Source organism: Meles meles, chromosome 11 (assembly GCF_922984935.1).
Source record: "Meles meles chromosome 11, mMelMel3.1 paternal haplotype, whole genome shotgun sequence".
Taxonomy (NCBI): Eukaryota; Metazoa; Chordata; class Mammalia; order Carnivora; family Mustelidae; genus Meles; species Meles meles.
The window spans coordinates 69,259,538-69,274,709 of NC_060076.1; the positions used below are offsets into that span (position 1 = coordinate 69,259,538).

The 15,172-nt window shown below is 36.3% G+C and overlaps 1 protein-coding gene across 4 annotated transcripts in view; it reads left to right on the forward strand.

Annotated features, from left to right (window-relative positions):
- AGTPBP1 (ATP/GTP binding carboxypeptidase 1) overlaps positions 1–15,172 on the forward strand; it is a 159,406-nt gene that overhangs the window by 69,631 nt on the left and 74,603 nt on the right. For all 4 annotated transcript variants that reach the window (XM_046023396.1, XM_046023397.1, XM_046023398.1 and 1 more), the window contains 2 exons: positions 5,632–5,729; positions 10,945–11,061. In XM_046023396.1, coding sequence (XP_045879352.1) covers positions 5,632–5,729; positions 10,945–11,061 — 215 coding nt within the window. The remainder of the gene's footprint in view (positions 1–5,631; positions 5,730–10,944; positions 11,062–15,172) is intronic.

Consider the following 15,172-nt stretch of genomic DNA (forward strand, 5'->3'; position numbering starts at 1 on the left):
ATATAGGACTTACCCATTAGTGTTCTTTATTCAGTGTACAGAATAATCACATAGGTAGAGAAGCTGACTTCTAGTGCAGTGAATTCACCAAACATGGGGAAAAAATGACAGAGAGATGGTATTTTTCTGAGGGCTCCTTTCCTGTCTCATTTCAGACTAATGGCTCACTAAATTAGAAAGGGAGATTTACACTGATTGTCAAGACTTCATGGTTAAGATGTGAGAGGAGGGTTTTGACAGCAACTGTGCAGACACAAGGAAAATACCCTCTTTCTGTTCACTATTACTTTTTCATATATCAGACTTCATTACATTGATCACAGTTTTCATTATTTTTTACCTTCCTCAGCTAGAATATAAGTTCTGTGAGGGTAGAACTGTGTTTTTTTTTAATTGTTCATTGTACACAGTTAATGTACGCTTAACATTTGTTGTTGAAGGAATTGACCTGACCTCAAGACTTAGTCTCTAGAACATTAAATGCCAAAAGATAGTGAAGCAGCAGCTTGTCCTGATTCTAGATTTTTGAACACTTGCGTTGCCATCCATAGGTGAAGGTGACATATTCTTAGGCCTGTAAGGGTATGGGAGTAGAATACCCAGGTACCCTTTCTGAAGTAATTATGTAAAATATTACTCGTCTGTTCAGTGATGAATTAAGATGACATGAATAGAGACAATATGGTAGCAGAATCATTGTATTAAACAGTACAAATTGTTAATTATGTAATACCGGATAATTGTAATACTATTTTGAAATACATCAACCAACTCTTGGCCAAGGATACATAATACACAGCTATAACAAACTGGATTTTTTTACACAAACTAAAATTTTAATTTTTTATATTATATATAATTTATATTATTTATATTGGTAGAGTTCTTGTTCTTAGGAATATTACACTGTTTTTGCATTTGTAAAATAATTATAGGAATAGTGGTTCATATATGCATTTTAAAATATAAGAGTATGTCCGAAACAGAGATCTGTAGCCTGGGATCTATTGAGCCATAGGAATCCATGAATAGACTTCAAAGACTATGAACACTTTGAAATTCTCTGTATAATTGTGTATTTTTTTTCTTTGGGAAAAATTTTTTCAGGGTAACTTATTGACAAGGCCAGGCAATCCAGGTGCTGCTGCACAGCTGTTCTTGCCCAGTCCAGACCTTAATTCACAGCTTTTATAGAGTAAGGGGCAGATGTGAAGTGAAAGGGTGTAATTCTCAGGTGGTGCTATATGTGCGCCAGAGGATCTCTCCTTGGTATCCAAAGTGGTGTCATCTGCACACTGCTTCAGGGAAGATCAGAATAAGCCTTCATGCTTTATGGTCAGGGCATAACTGGGCCCCGAGGGAGATCGCTGCTTGGACATGAACAAGATGGACGGCCGGAGATGGAGTCAGTGTTATTAGCACTTCTACACAGACCATAATATCTGGTGAACCTAGATGCAGAAATCCATAGCAAAGTAACAACAAACTGATTTTAACAACAAATTAAAAGGATAATATACCATTATCAAGTGGAATTCATCTTGGGATACGAGGACATTTCAACATCTACAAATCAAAATGCGATAAATCACATTAACAATGAAGGATGAGGGGTCATATGATCTCTTGGTAGATGCAGAAAAAACATTTGACAAAATTCAAAATCCTTTTATGATAAAAATTCTAAACAAATTAGGTACAGAAGGAATGTTTCTCATCATAATTAAGACCATATAGATAAATCTGTAGCTAATATTGTGCTCAGTGATAAAAAGTTAAAAGCTTTTCATATAAGATCAGGAAGAAGACAGAGTTGTCCTCTCTCACCATTTCTATTTAACACAGTACTGGATATCCTAGCTATAAAAATTAGGCTGGGAAAAGAAATAAAAGGCATCCAAATCAGAAAGGAAGAAATAAAATCATCTGTTGGCAGATGGCATGATCTTATATATACGAAACCTTAAAGTCTCTGCCAAAATACTGTTAGAGCTAATAAACAAGTTTGGTAAAGTTGCAGGATATAAAATCAAATATGTAAAAATCAGTTGTGTTTCTATACAATTACAGTAAAATATCTGAAAGAGAAATTTAGTAACCCTATGTACAATAACATTAAAAACAAAATAGGAATAAATTTACCAAGGAGCTGAAGACCTGTACACTGAAAACTATAAGACATTGATGAAAGAGATTGAAGAGGACACAAATAGATGGGAAAGATACCCTCTGTTTTTGGATTGGAAGAATTAATATTGTGAAAATGCCCATATTGCCCAAAGTGGTCTGTAGATTTAAAGTAATCTCTTTGAAATTGTAATGGCATTTTTGACAGAAATAGAAAAAACTATCCTCAAATTAATGGAATTACAAAAGACCCCCAGTAGCCAGAGCAATCCTGGGAAAGAATAACAAAGCTAGACATCACAGTTCTGGATTTCAAGCCATTACAAAGTCATATTAACCAAACAGTATGGTACTCAAAGCAGGCACATAGACCTATAGTGGAATGGAATAGAGAGCCCAGACAAACCCATGCATATGTGGTCAGCTAATTTTTGATTAAAGGCACTAAGAATACACAGTAGGGAAAGGACATTGTTTTCAATAAATTGTATCAGGAAAGCTAGATATCCACATGCAAAAGAATGAAATTGGATCCCTGTCTTATACAATTCACAAAAAATTACCTTGAAATGGATCAAAACTTAACTATAAGACCTGAAACTGTAAAACTCCTGGAAGAAAACCTGGGGATTATTTTTGACAATGATTTCTTGAGTAAGATACCAAAAGCACATTCAACGGAAGCTGAAATAAACAAGTAGAGCTATCACAAACTAAAGAGATTCTGCACAGCCCAGGAAACAAATAAATTGAAACAGCAATTTCAATTTATTGCCCTACAGAATGGAAGAAGATATTGCAAAACATTTATCTGGGAATGGGCTACTGTCTAATACACACACACACACATGCGTATGTGTGTGTGTATGTGTATATATATACATGTACACACACACACACACACACACACACACACATATATATATATAAAAGCTCACACAGCTGAAGAGTATAAAAACAAGTAATTCAGTTAAAAATTGGGCAGACCTGAATAAATATTTTCCCAAAGAAGACATACAAATGGCCAATAGTGTATGAAAAATTGCTCAGCATCAGTAATCATCAGGGAAATGGAAATAAAAACCACAGTAAGATATCACCTCAAACCTGTTAAAATGACTGTTACCCAAAAGACAAGACATAGGAACTATTTGCTAGGTTGTAAAGAAAATGAACTCTTCAGTACTGTTGGTGGGGATGTAAAATGGTACACTTGATCTGGAAAACAGCATGGAGGTTCCTCAAAAGAATTAAAAATAGAACTACCTATGATCTAACAGTCCTCCTGCATATATATCCAAAGGAATTAAAATCATTATCTTAAAGAGAGATCTGTACACCCATCTTCCCTGTGATATTATGTACAGTAGCCAAGATTTAGAAATAACCATAATGTCCTTTGATGGATAAATGGATAAAGGACAGTGATATATATGAATATTATTCAGATAATATAAAGGAAGGAAATCTTGCCATTTGAAGCAACATGGATAAACCTGGAGGGCAGTGGAATATGCCAGACAGAAAGGCAAATACTGTATGGTATCACTTACATGCAGAATCTTTAAAAGCAAACAAACAAAAAAATATGATTTTGTAGAAATAGAGAATAGAATGTTGGATTCGAGGGGTCAGAGGTGTGGTAAATGGGGTGATGAGATCAAAGGGTACAGATTTGCTGTTTAAGAAGATTAAGTTCTGAGGATCTAATGTACAGCAAGCATGGTGACTGTAGTTGTTTTTTTTTTTTTCTTTTTTAAAAGATTTATTTATTTGACAGAGAGATCACAAGTAGGCAGAGAGGCAGGCAGAGAGAGGGGAAGGAAGCAGGCTCCCTGCTGAGCAGAGAGCCTGATGCGGGGCTAGATCCCAGGACCCTGAGATCATGACCTGAGCCGAAGGCAGCGGCTTAACCACTGAGCCACCCAGGCGCCCCGTGACTGTAGTTGTTAATGCGGTATTGCATATTTGGACATTGCCGAGAGGAGCTCTTGCGCATAAGAGGAGCTCTTACACACACAGTAACAATGTTAATTATGTGAGGTGATGGATGTGTTAATTATCTTCATCTTGGTAATCATTTTACCACGTGTATTTGTATCAGATCATCACATTTGTACACCTTAATATATACGGTTAATATTTGTTATTTCTTCTTCAATAGAGTTAAATAGTTTAGAAAAATGTCCTTTTAAAATATTCTCTCCTTTGTTTTAAAGCACTCAGTTACTTACCTGAGTACTCGTACACTCATCTTGTCTTGTCTCCCCCACAGCCTTAGTCCTCATGGACCTTTACATTCTGTGCCCTGAGTTTTTCTCTAACGCATATTCCTTCTTCATCTCCATTCCTGCTGTACTGGTTCAGTTACGGTCTCCTGTTAATTGGTCCCCTTCCATGTATGTGCTCCCTCTCTCACGCTTGCCAGAGTGATCTTTTGAGCAATGTTAAGTTGAATTAAGCCATTCTCCTCTTGAAAATTCTCAGTGCTTGTCTTCCATAGGTTAAAAGTCTAATCTACTTGGCCCCCTTCGTTTTCTCATTCTTATTTGCCTTTCTTAGTACTTTCCCAATTATACACATTTAGTACACTTGCCATTTTTCAAGGATATCATCTCAACTCTTTTTTTTTCTTCTTAAAAGCCCTGCTCACCTACCCTTATATTGGCCTTGAAAGCTGCTCTGTTTTCTTCAGGATACTGCTTATTTACTACCTGTTTTGTGGAGTGATCACTTATAGCCCCTTGACCTGAAGCAGTTTGCAGTTAGTTATTCCATCCTTTGTTTTCCCAAACAAATGTTGCCTTCATTAACATACACTTTTGTATTGTAGTTTAGTCTTTTCTGCTCTTTAACCTCATGAGCCCCTGGAGGGCACGGACTGTATTTATATATATATTTTAAAAATTCTCAGTGCACAACACTACATTTATGGCACATGGTAGCCGTTGAAACAAATAGATGGGTAATCAGTTGTTAAAGGAGTGAAATCAGTTCTTGAAATTTATCATGTACAGGAAATAAGCAGTTTGATTCAGTCTGTTGCAAAAGAAGACATTCATTTTTAAAAACTGAGAACATCAGTAAAAACACCCATATATTTCTACCGTGCTTTTTCCAAATTTCAATATCTCATAGGTTTTTCAACACCTAGGACAGCCTTAGAGACTTTTTTTTTTTTAAAAGATTTTATTTGTTTGAGAGAGAGAGAGATCACGAGTTGGCAGAGCAGCAGGCAAAGAGGGGGAAGCAGGCTCCCCGCTGAGCAGAGAGCCCGATGTGGGGCTCGATCCCAGGACCCTGAGATCATGACCTGAGCCAAAGGCAGAGGCCTAACCCACTGAGCCACCCAGGTGCCCCATGGACATTTTTAATAAGGAATTTCATTACTTTTCCTTTGGTGATTGAAATACCAATGTTGTATGTAAATAGCATCTCTCCTTCGGATGTGCATGTTGTAGAATGCTTACCTCTGACCTACTTATAGCATGTTTTGTGTCACAGTGGATGACGTAGTAGATGAAAGTGACGACAATGATGATATTGACTTAGAAGCTGAAAACGAAACTGAAAATGAAGATGACGTAGATCAGAATTTTAAGGTTGGTATAAATCTCTATCTTCTGTCTACTTTATAAATTGGATATGCAGTTGTAAAATAAAGATTGAGGAAATAGGTGTAGCTTAATGGTAAATTAATTGGTTTTGTCCACATCTTTTTATTGTGATGACTGTGGACACTAAGGAAAGCGAAAATAATGTTGCTTTGAATGCATTGGTCTGAGAAGGTTCTTAAAATAACTCATTTTCATTCTTCTTGACCAGGACAACCTCAGGTAGCCCATCTGACTTAGGCTTCAAAGTCTAAGGAAATCTGAGCTTGAAGGAAAGTGGTTTGAGACTCTAAGTGGCAATCTGTTCTCTTTTAGCAATCTTTTGGAGATATAAAAATAGTAGGAAAATAATCTGTAACTGCTGGCTTTTGGGTAAGAATTAGTGTTTACATAATGATTCTTGTGTTTCAGTTAATTGGAGAAGAAATGGGCAAAATTGTTTATTGAATTGAGACAAGATAAAAAAATATTGTCATAATATAAATGTGATGTTAAGTAAAGAGGCAGGAGAGTTTTTAGAATTTTATGGCACTTCTGGAAGTGTAGAGACTATATTTGCTTAATTTAGTGTCACGGGGTCATTTTGGTATCTGTGGAGAAATGCCTGCTTAACTCCTTCAGTTTTCAGCTGTTTAGCTTAGTCTATTTTGGTGGGTGGGGAGGGATTCATTTGACCCTTGCCTGCTTGGCCCTTTTTCTCTTGAAATGCTTCAGAATTGGGTACACTGAATATTAACCCTCTCTGGAGACAATCTAAGATACTGGATGGAGATAATCGATTTTGATAGTAGATGTAGTTCCAGTTTCATTATCACTAAATCCAGTCACCAAGGCAAGCTTTGGCAGAATTGTCACATTAGCCAATCTAGGCAGCATAATGGTCTGCAGCCATGCCTCAAGAACCTAGAAAGAAGAGAAACAGCACAGGCTCTGATTTTCAAGGGAAAAAATCTGGGTTAACTGTGTGATTGTGGTTCTGGACCTGATATAAGTGAAAGAACTGTGTGATCCAGGTTATGAGAATTTAAATTCTGTCATGTAAAGTGTTCTTTAGATAATAGGAGCTATATTAAAAATCACCTGTTTGGATTCTTTGGGAACAGAGTGTTTAGGGATAGTAAAATTTCAGGTTGATACTAAACTTATACTTTAATATATTGTATTTTGATAGAAACCTTTCTCTTCTGTATGTTTCCATGTTATTAAAAACATAGTATATTGAGGGCGCCGGGGTGGCTCAGTGGGTTAACCCTCTGCCTTCGGCTCAGGTCATGATCTCAAGGTCCTGGGATCAAGCCCCGCATCGGGCTCTCTGCTCAGCGGGGAGCCTGCTTCCCCCTCTTTCTCTGCCCACCTCTCTGCCTGCTTGTGACATCTCTCTCTCTGTCATATAAATAAATAAAATATTAAAAAAGATAGTATATTGAGTATAATTTATTCTTTTTTTAAAAGATTTTATTTATTTGAGAGAGAGACAGAATGAGAGAGAGAGAGAGCATGAGAAGGGAGAGGGTCAGAGGGAGAAGGAGACTCCTTGCTGAGCAGGAAGCCTGATGCATGACTCGATCTTGGGACTCCCGGATCATGACCTGAGCCTAAGGCAGTCGCTTAGCCAACTGAGCCACCCAGGTGCCCGGGTATAATTTATTCTTTATGCCTCAGGATCCTCATTAAAAATATCTGTGTTGTGATCACTACAGATGTAAAGACAGAGATTGATGGGGAAATAGAACTCAATGGGAATTATAATAATGATTCTAATTTTGCTGCTTGGAAGTTGTCAATGTGTACGCATGAGTACATACTTAAAAATTTTTTAAAAATCATATGAGGGTAAGTTACATATATTATGTATCATGGCCCTTTACCCCTAAATATGTCAGTGAATATTTCCTAAGAATAGTGGTACCCTCTTACATAAACATAATGCCGTTATCAACTTAATAAATTTATAGTGATACAACATTTTTAACTCATCTACCATCCATATTCCACTATATAATAAATGTCCATCATGAGATTTTTTTTCCTTCTCTTTAGAATAGGAGCTAGCATCAGGTATTATGTTTAATTATTTTGTCCTTTAAGTCTCCCTTAATTTCGAATATTTACTTTTTTTTTTGTCTTTTGTGACATTCATATCTTTGAAAAATACAGTTGTTGACTGTATTGTTCACTGGAGTAGCCGCGATTTCTTACATTCTCTCCCACTTTATCTTAACACACCAGTTATAGTAATGAGAAAAAATAATAAATTGAATTTATTGACCATCTAATCCTATTCTAGTCCATGCTCTTTTTAAAAGTAATTAATTTTTGTTATTATTATTTTTAATTTATTTGAGAGAGAGAGCACAAGCAGAGGGAACAGCAGAGGGAGAGAGAGAGAGGCAGACTCCCCGCTCAGCAGGGAGCCCAACATGGGGCTCGATCCCAGGACCCCAAGATCATGACCTGAGCCAAAGGCAGATGTCTAACCGACTGAGCCACCCAGGAGCCCATGCTTTTTTTTTTTTTTTTTTTTTTAAAACTGAAGTACAGTTGACATACAATATTTTTTTTAGTTTCAGGTATACAGTGGTGATTTGTCATTATGAAATGTTCACCACAATAAGTCTAATTAGATCTTTTGAATTTACCATCTATGCTAGTCCCTGGTCTTTACCTATAATAACTATTAAAGCCTCATTTCTATCCTATAGGTACATGATCTTATTACCTTTGCTTTACAGGACTAATAATTAGAAGAGGGAGACACGGAAGGATTATTAATGTAGCTTAAAGACGTGAGGCCAGGATTTAGAATAAAGCAGTGTGATGTGAATGTCAGCTCTCTCTACCACCATACCATACCAAAATGTTATTTTTCTTTAAAGATTTTATTTATTTATTTGACAGAGAGAGAGAGAGAGAGGTAGAGGGAGAAGCAGACTCCCCGCCAAGCAGGGAGCCTGACCTGAGACTTGATTCTGGGATTCTGGGATCAAGACCTGAGTTGAAGGCAAATGCTTAACCCACTGAGCCACCCAGGTGCCCCAGCCAAAATGTTATTTATTTATTATTTTTTTAAAGGACTACAGAATTGTTGGCTCTTTGAGACTACTGAGCTGTATTATCTTATTTTTCTTCTTGACCACAGTTTGGCTTACTGTCATTGGCAGTTACATTTGGACTTAATTTTTCCTTTTTATCTAAATCTTGTTATTTATTTCCTGTGTTAGGTGAACCTGCTACATACAGGTCTAATATTTGTTTTTGTTTGATTGTGGTAGTAGCTTTAGAGACTCTTTTCCCCTCACCATAGTGATTCCATTCTCTTTATCCCAGATTTTTCTGTTTGTAGCATTTATAGAAACTTGGAGATTTAGAAAACTCATTTCCAGTAGCCAGCACTTGTCAGTATATAAACTTATATGCATTCTTTCCCCCTTCTTTACTTTAGAAGAACTTTAAGGAGTGATGATAGGTGGTTGGTTTTTTTTTCCCCTAAGGCTGTCAGTAGCTCTTCATCTTTGTTTCCCCTAAACCAAAACACAAAATTTCCTGCTGTTGACTTCTCAAAGTGTAGTTTTTATTCCACAGTGCCTGTTTTACAGATAAATTAATTTTTTTGAAAGTAGAGAGCACATATGTAAGGCTCTGTTTTCACAAAGTAGTGTTGAAATGTAGTATTGAATGCTGTATTCAAAGTAGTATTGAATGTTGAATTCTAGTCTGTTTAGAGAAAGAATACTTTTATAAACTTTTTGTTATTTTGAAGGCATTGTCTACTTTATTACATGTAGTCTAGGAAGTTATGTATTTTGGTTCATCATGCATAATTTAAAGATCTATGAAATTACATATTCATGTCCTAATAACTATACAATAATTAATTATATACTAACATGATACTCTTTAAATACAACCAGTGTTTATTATTTATGGCAAGGGAGAAAATTTTTTATTGGTTATACAAAAATAGCTAACCTCCTGAATATGAAATATGAGTAATATAAAGTACATTTTTCCTTTTAAATTACTTGGTAATATGAAATATATGCTTTTAGTCAGATACATGTATATAAAGCATTATAAGGATTGAAGCATGGTAGAATAGATTTAAGGCTAAAAGTAGGTTTACTCTGATAATAAGATAATTACAAAATTAAACCCATTGAAAATGAGTAAGTGGTCTTATATCTCTCTTTAGCAAGGAAGTTAATGGTGAGTTTGTATTTATGTGAGGCCAGATTTGTTGAAGGTCATAGAGAATAGCTTGGATGGTAGGTAGACTGACACTTGTCTTTCTGGCACAGTGTATGTTAGGTCTTCGAGTAGATAACAGATCGAATTAATCCCAGATACATGTCCTGTTTTTCTGAGGTCATACCTCCCTTTTAAATTTGCCCTCTTCTTTCCTAAAGGAGCTTGGAAATCATTTCTGGCTGTATTTCAATTTTCTACATTCCCCCTCCCCGCCCTCTCCCCCCAATCCTGGAAAACATATTGTGTGGTGACACTGAACTTTTCTAGGGGAACTTTGTTGACCATGGAATACGAGAGTACAGGGTGATCATTGGTTTTCTTGAAGCAGTGCATTGACTAACAGAGTATGCTTTGAAATAAGTGATTAGTTTTACATACTGGCTGTTTGCACACTGTGTAATTTTGAGGAAGCCCCTTAAACTCTTTCTACCTTAGTTTCCTCTTCAGTGAAATGGAAGTGTTGATGCTATCTACTTGATAGTGTTCTTCTGCAGATTAAATTATGTAAAATCCTTAGCATAGTGCGTCTCACATTTTCAGTGCTTCGTAAACGTTAGTTATTTTGATTATTGCCACCACCATCATACATTTATACTTTTTAATGTAGTTTTCTTAAGTTTAACTGCCCTTTAATATGAGTAAAACTGTGGCAACTAAGGAGATTGAGGGGAGCATCCTTTAGTCTGGATCTTGGCAATAGGTTTTCTATCTTGAGGAGCCCAAATACTATGTTCTATTAGAATAACCTCTGACAAAAACAAAATACAGTGCAGTAACCAAAATAGCAACAACACGACAATGGCCCAATACAAGCAAATTTCAACTTACAGTGAAATTAGTACAACCTTTATTCAGTGATTTTTCTCTACATGTAATTAATAATTAATAATAATAATCTGGAATGTATTTTGTAATTTTACCTTTTTCCTAACTGGTTACATTTCTGTTATTTCAGAATGATGATATTGAAACAGATATTAACAAACTAAAACCCCAGCAGGAACCTGGACGAACAATAGAAGAACTTAAAATGTATGAACACCTTTTCCCTGAGCTTGTTGATGATTTTCAGGTATAAATATAGAAAATACAGCATTTTAATTGATTTTAAGAAACAGTTCTTTTTTTTTTTTCCTTCCTTAGGCCTATAAATCACTGTTTTCCTTCTGGTTTTTATTTCTAAAATATGGAAGTATTCTGGGTGGCATTGGGCCGTTACTTTAGCATTCTGAGTTGCAAACTACTTATTTGTAAAATGAAGGAACTTATTAAGCTTATTAAGTTTTCGGACTAGCTTTTGCATCTTATCATCACTTTGGCTCATTGCTTTAATTAGCATAGTTTTTTCTTAAAAAAAGAAATCTTTAAAATGGCGTTTTAAAGTCTTAACTTGAAGTCTTCTTTCTGTCGGTTCCATCCAGCTGAAGGGGGAGGTGGGAGCTGAGCAAGTGCTGAATTAAAATGGGAGTCTCTGCTGGTTGTTTTGTTTTTCCTGACAGTCACCATATAACCAGGGACTGTGGGGCCAGGGGAGGACAGCCGGAAGCCTTTATATCTGAGTTGGTTCATAGGGAGACTGACTCCTTGTTAACATTTCTTACCCTCATTTATTTTTGGAGTGTACTTATTTAGCGTGGGTTATGCAGCAAGTAAACTAGACTGAATTGATGGGAATTAGTAGATAGAGTTTCTTACTCTCATTCAGCTGTTCCCTTATGATGGGTCCCTGAATAAGTCCCTGAAATTGCCTAGGATCTTAACCTGTAGAATAAAGCATTTGGACTAGATAATCTCAGATTTATTCAGCTCTTACTACAGGCCCTCATGCCTCCCAAATCCATGCATTTAATTCCTAGTTGCTGAAAGAAAAAGACTTCAGTGTAAGGTGATATGTGAAAAATAAAAAAAGGAAGTATAGTTGACCCTTGAAAAACTTGGAGGTTAGGGGTGCCAACCTCCCAATAAAGTAAAAAAGTGCATGTATAAGTTTGGACTCCCCCAAAACTTACTTAAAGCCTACTGTTGACTGAAATCCTTACCAATAATATAAGCAGTTGATGAACACATTTTGTATGCTGTGTGTATTGTATATTGTATTCATATACAATAAAGTAAGCTAAGGAAAGGAAAACATGATTAAGAAAATCATAAGGAAGTGAACTGTACGGTATGTATCAGAAAAAAATCCATATGTGAGAGGACCCGCACAGTTCATAGCATGTTGCTGAAGGGTGGGCTGGGCTGTGGTTGCTAGCTAGTGTTTCTACTTCACAGTTGTCACTATTCAGGGCTCTGTTTAGGGACTTGGGAGCTTTGGATGCACTAGGAGGAGCAGCAGGTTGCCCTTCCTCCCCTTACCCCAGTTCCTTGGTACTTTCAGAGATTAGGGGAATGTCAGAGGGTACTCTGAAGTCAGAGGAACTAGAAGGAAGGTAGAGATGAAGGAGAGCGCTGTTTGTCAGAAAGAGGAAAAAGAATGCAGAAAGAGGCATTTGGGAAAGAATACAAGGTGATTTTCTCCCACTAAACCTACCAGAAATATTGGCTCCTCTTTCAACAGCTTTGTGCTCGGCTAAAGAACTCAAAATAAAATCCTGGAGATGATAAATTCTGCTAACTCAAATGCAGAAAAATACTGTGGAAGGAATTTGGGGAAGGGATTCATTATTATATGAAGAAGTCACCTACTTTCTTCTCTCTGTGTGTATAAGAACTATATAACATGATTAAAAATGGTAAGAGTTTTGATGTGAGAGTAAAGAAAAGTATTTTTTTTTTTTAATGGGTGTTAAGCCTGGATTTTGATTCTCATTCTTTTGCAGGCCACTTCTTCTTTCTTGTAGGCTGTGATGGTGAGTTCTTGTAGGTCTGCCTGTTAATGGATCACCTGGAACAGGCTACCCTTGATGTTTTCGTGCTTGGCACCTAACAGCTGGCCAGCTTGTCCTTTAGTTTGGCTGCTGAAGAGAGCAGGTTCCTACTTTTGGTCTGACTTGGCCAAGGTCAGATGGTAAAGACAGGCTTGTCAGAGTGTAAGTGCTCTGAAAAGTCTCCCCAAGTGAGTCATTTCTTTTTATTATGTTTATGCAAAAGGAGCTGCATCAAGTATTTCAGATAACATGTATTTATTCATGTGTCTCTCTACTTTGCCGTAACGTTTAATGTAGAACAGCTGTATTTCTGTAGCATACGTTACGGGGAATAGCACATCGTCTTTTATTTCCATAACTGGAAAATCATTTCTGAAGTGGTTGTGTTGGCACTGGACTACCTTTCTCATTTTTCAGTTTCAGAGGAATGCATTGTTCAAACACTTTGTCCCTATTATTTGAAGTGTGTGTTGGAACTATATCTAAGTAGCAGTTAAATTATTTAAGGGAAAGATTTTTGAGAATTGAAAATATCGGTTGGTTCCAGATAAGAAGTATTTGAAAGGATTTTTTCAGCCATCATGTTATCAAATACTGGCAGATCATGACATATTAAACATTAAATGGAATTATGTTCAATTATAACTTTTTCCATTTGGATTTGCATGTCATTTTCAGTATCCACCATTGGAGCTTAAAATTACTTGATGTGTTTTCTGTACACCATCCACTTTTGTTTCCAGATGTGTTAAGGCGGTTACTTAGTGGCCAGATGGAGGCACATTGAATGCGTTTGAAAGCAACATATAGAATTGTTAAAGTAATTATCAACAGACTTTTTGAAGGACCTTACCATGCTTTTAAAACTGTGATTTAAGTAGTGATTTAATAGTGACGGTTACAGTTTTATTTGCTTTTGTTTTTTAATAGCGGGATATTGGAAGTGTCAAAATTCTGAATTTTCACAGCTCTTTTTTCGTATGTCTTTAGTAGCATGATGACAGTTACCATGTGGACTTTTGTTTTTCTTTTTTCCCTCTTTTTAATTTGGTTTTAAATATTTATTTAAGATATGTATGGACAGAGTTTAAAGAGTCACATAATTTTACAGTTTAATCAGGAAAAACTGGGTCCCCTTCCTATTTGCTGTTTCCTAGAATCACTTTTAGCATGTTTTTGAAGTTGAAATCCCATGTATCTAAACGGTAGGCTTACAGTGCCATCTCTTGATTTTTCTGCTTTTGGTCACCCCTCCCTTTTTTTTTTTTTTTTTTTTCCAGTTTTTAAGATAGGCATCCAGTAATTATCAGTCTTCTTTTCCAGGATGTATATTTTCAAGTTATAAATTTCTCTCCAGTTACTGTTTTAGCTACATCACACATATTTTGATATTTAGTATTTTTATTATCTTTGTTTTGAAACTTTATTTTCATTATGATTTTTTTTGATTCATTAGTCATGTCAAAGTTAGTTTTTTAAATTCCAATTTTGTATTTATCTTTCTGTTGACTTCTAGCATTTGTAGCAGGATAAGAGGACAGTCTACTTTTTTAAAAGATTTTGTTCATTTGAGAGAGAGAGTAGGGGGGAGAGAGAGGAAAAGAGAGTGCATGCAGAGGGAAAGGGAGAAGCAGACTCCCCACTGAGCAGAGAGCCTGACATGGGGCTTGATCCCAGGACCTTGGGATCATGACCTAACCAACTGAGCCACCCAGGTGCCCCAAGAGGACATACTTTATAAGTAGAATCTGTTGAAATTTTTGACGCTTATTTGATAGCATTGAATCTGGTCAGCTTTTGTTACTACTTTTGTATCCTTGGAAAGAACTCTTCTGCAACTGTCAGGCACAGTGGTATGTTTTCCCATTGGGATAAGATTGGTCATCATGTTGAGAAGATTTTTTCTGTCCTGGATTTTTATTCCAGTCCTATCAATTACTGTGAAAAATGTGTTAAAAATTTCTCACTGTGATTACAAATGTGTCTCCTTCTTTTTGTAGGTCAGTTTTTGTTATGTATTTTTGAGATTATTTATTTATTGCATATAAATGTGAATTGATTTCTGTTCCTCCTGGAATGAAAATTTTTTTTGAAAGATTATTTTAGAGAAAGAGAGAGAGAGAAGAGCGAGCGAGCAAGCGAGCAGGTTGGGGGTGAAGGAGAGGGAGAAAGAGAATCCCAAGCAGACTCCCTGCTGAGCGTAGAGTCCAGCTCAGGTCTCTGTCCCAGGACTCTAAGATGATGACCTGAGCTAAAACCAGCAGTTGGACGTTTAATCATCTGAGTCACCCATGCATCCCTGAAATGAAATTT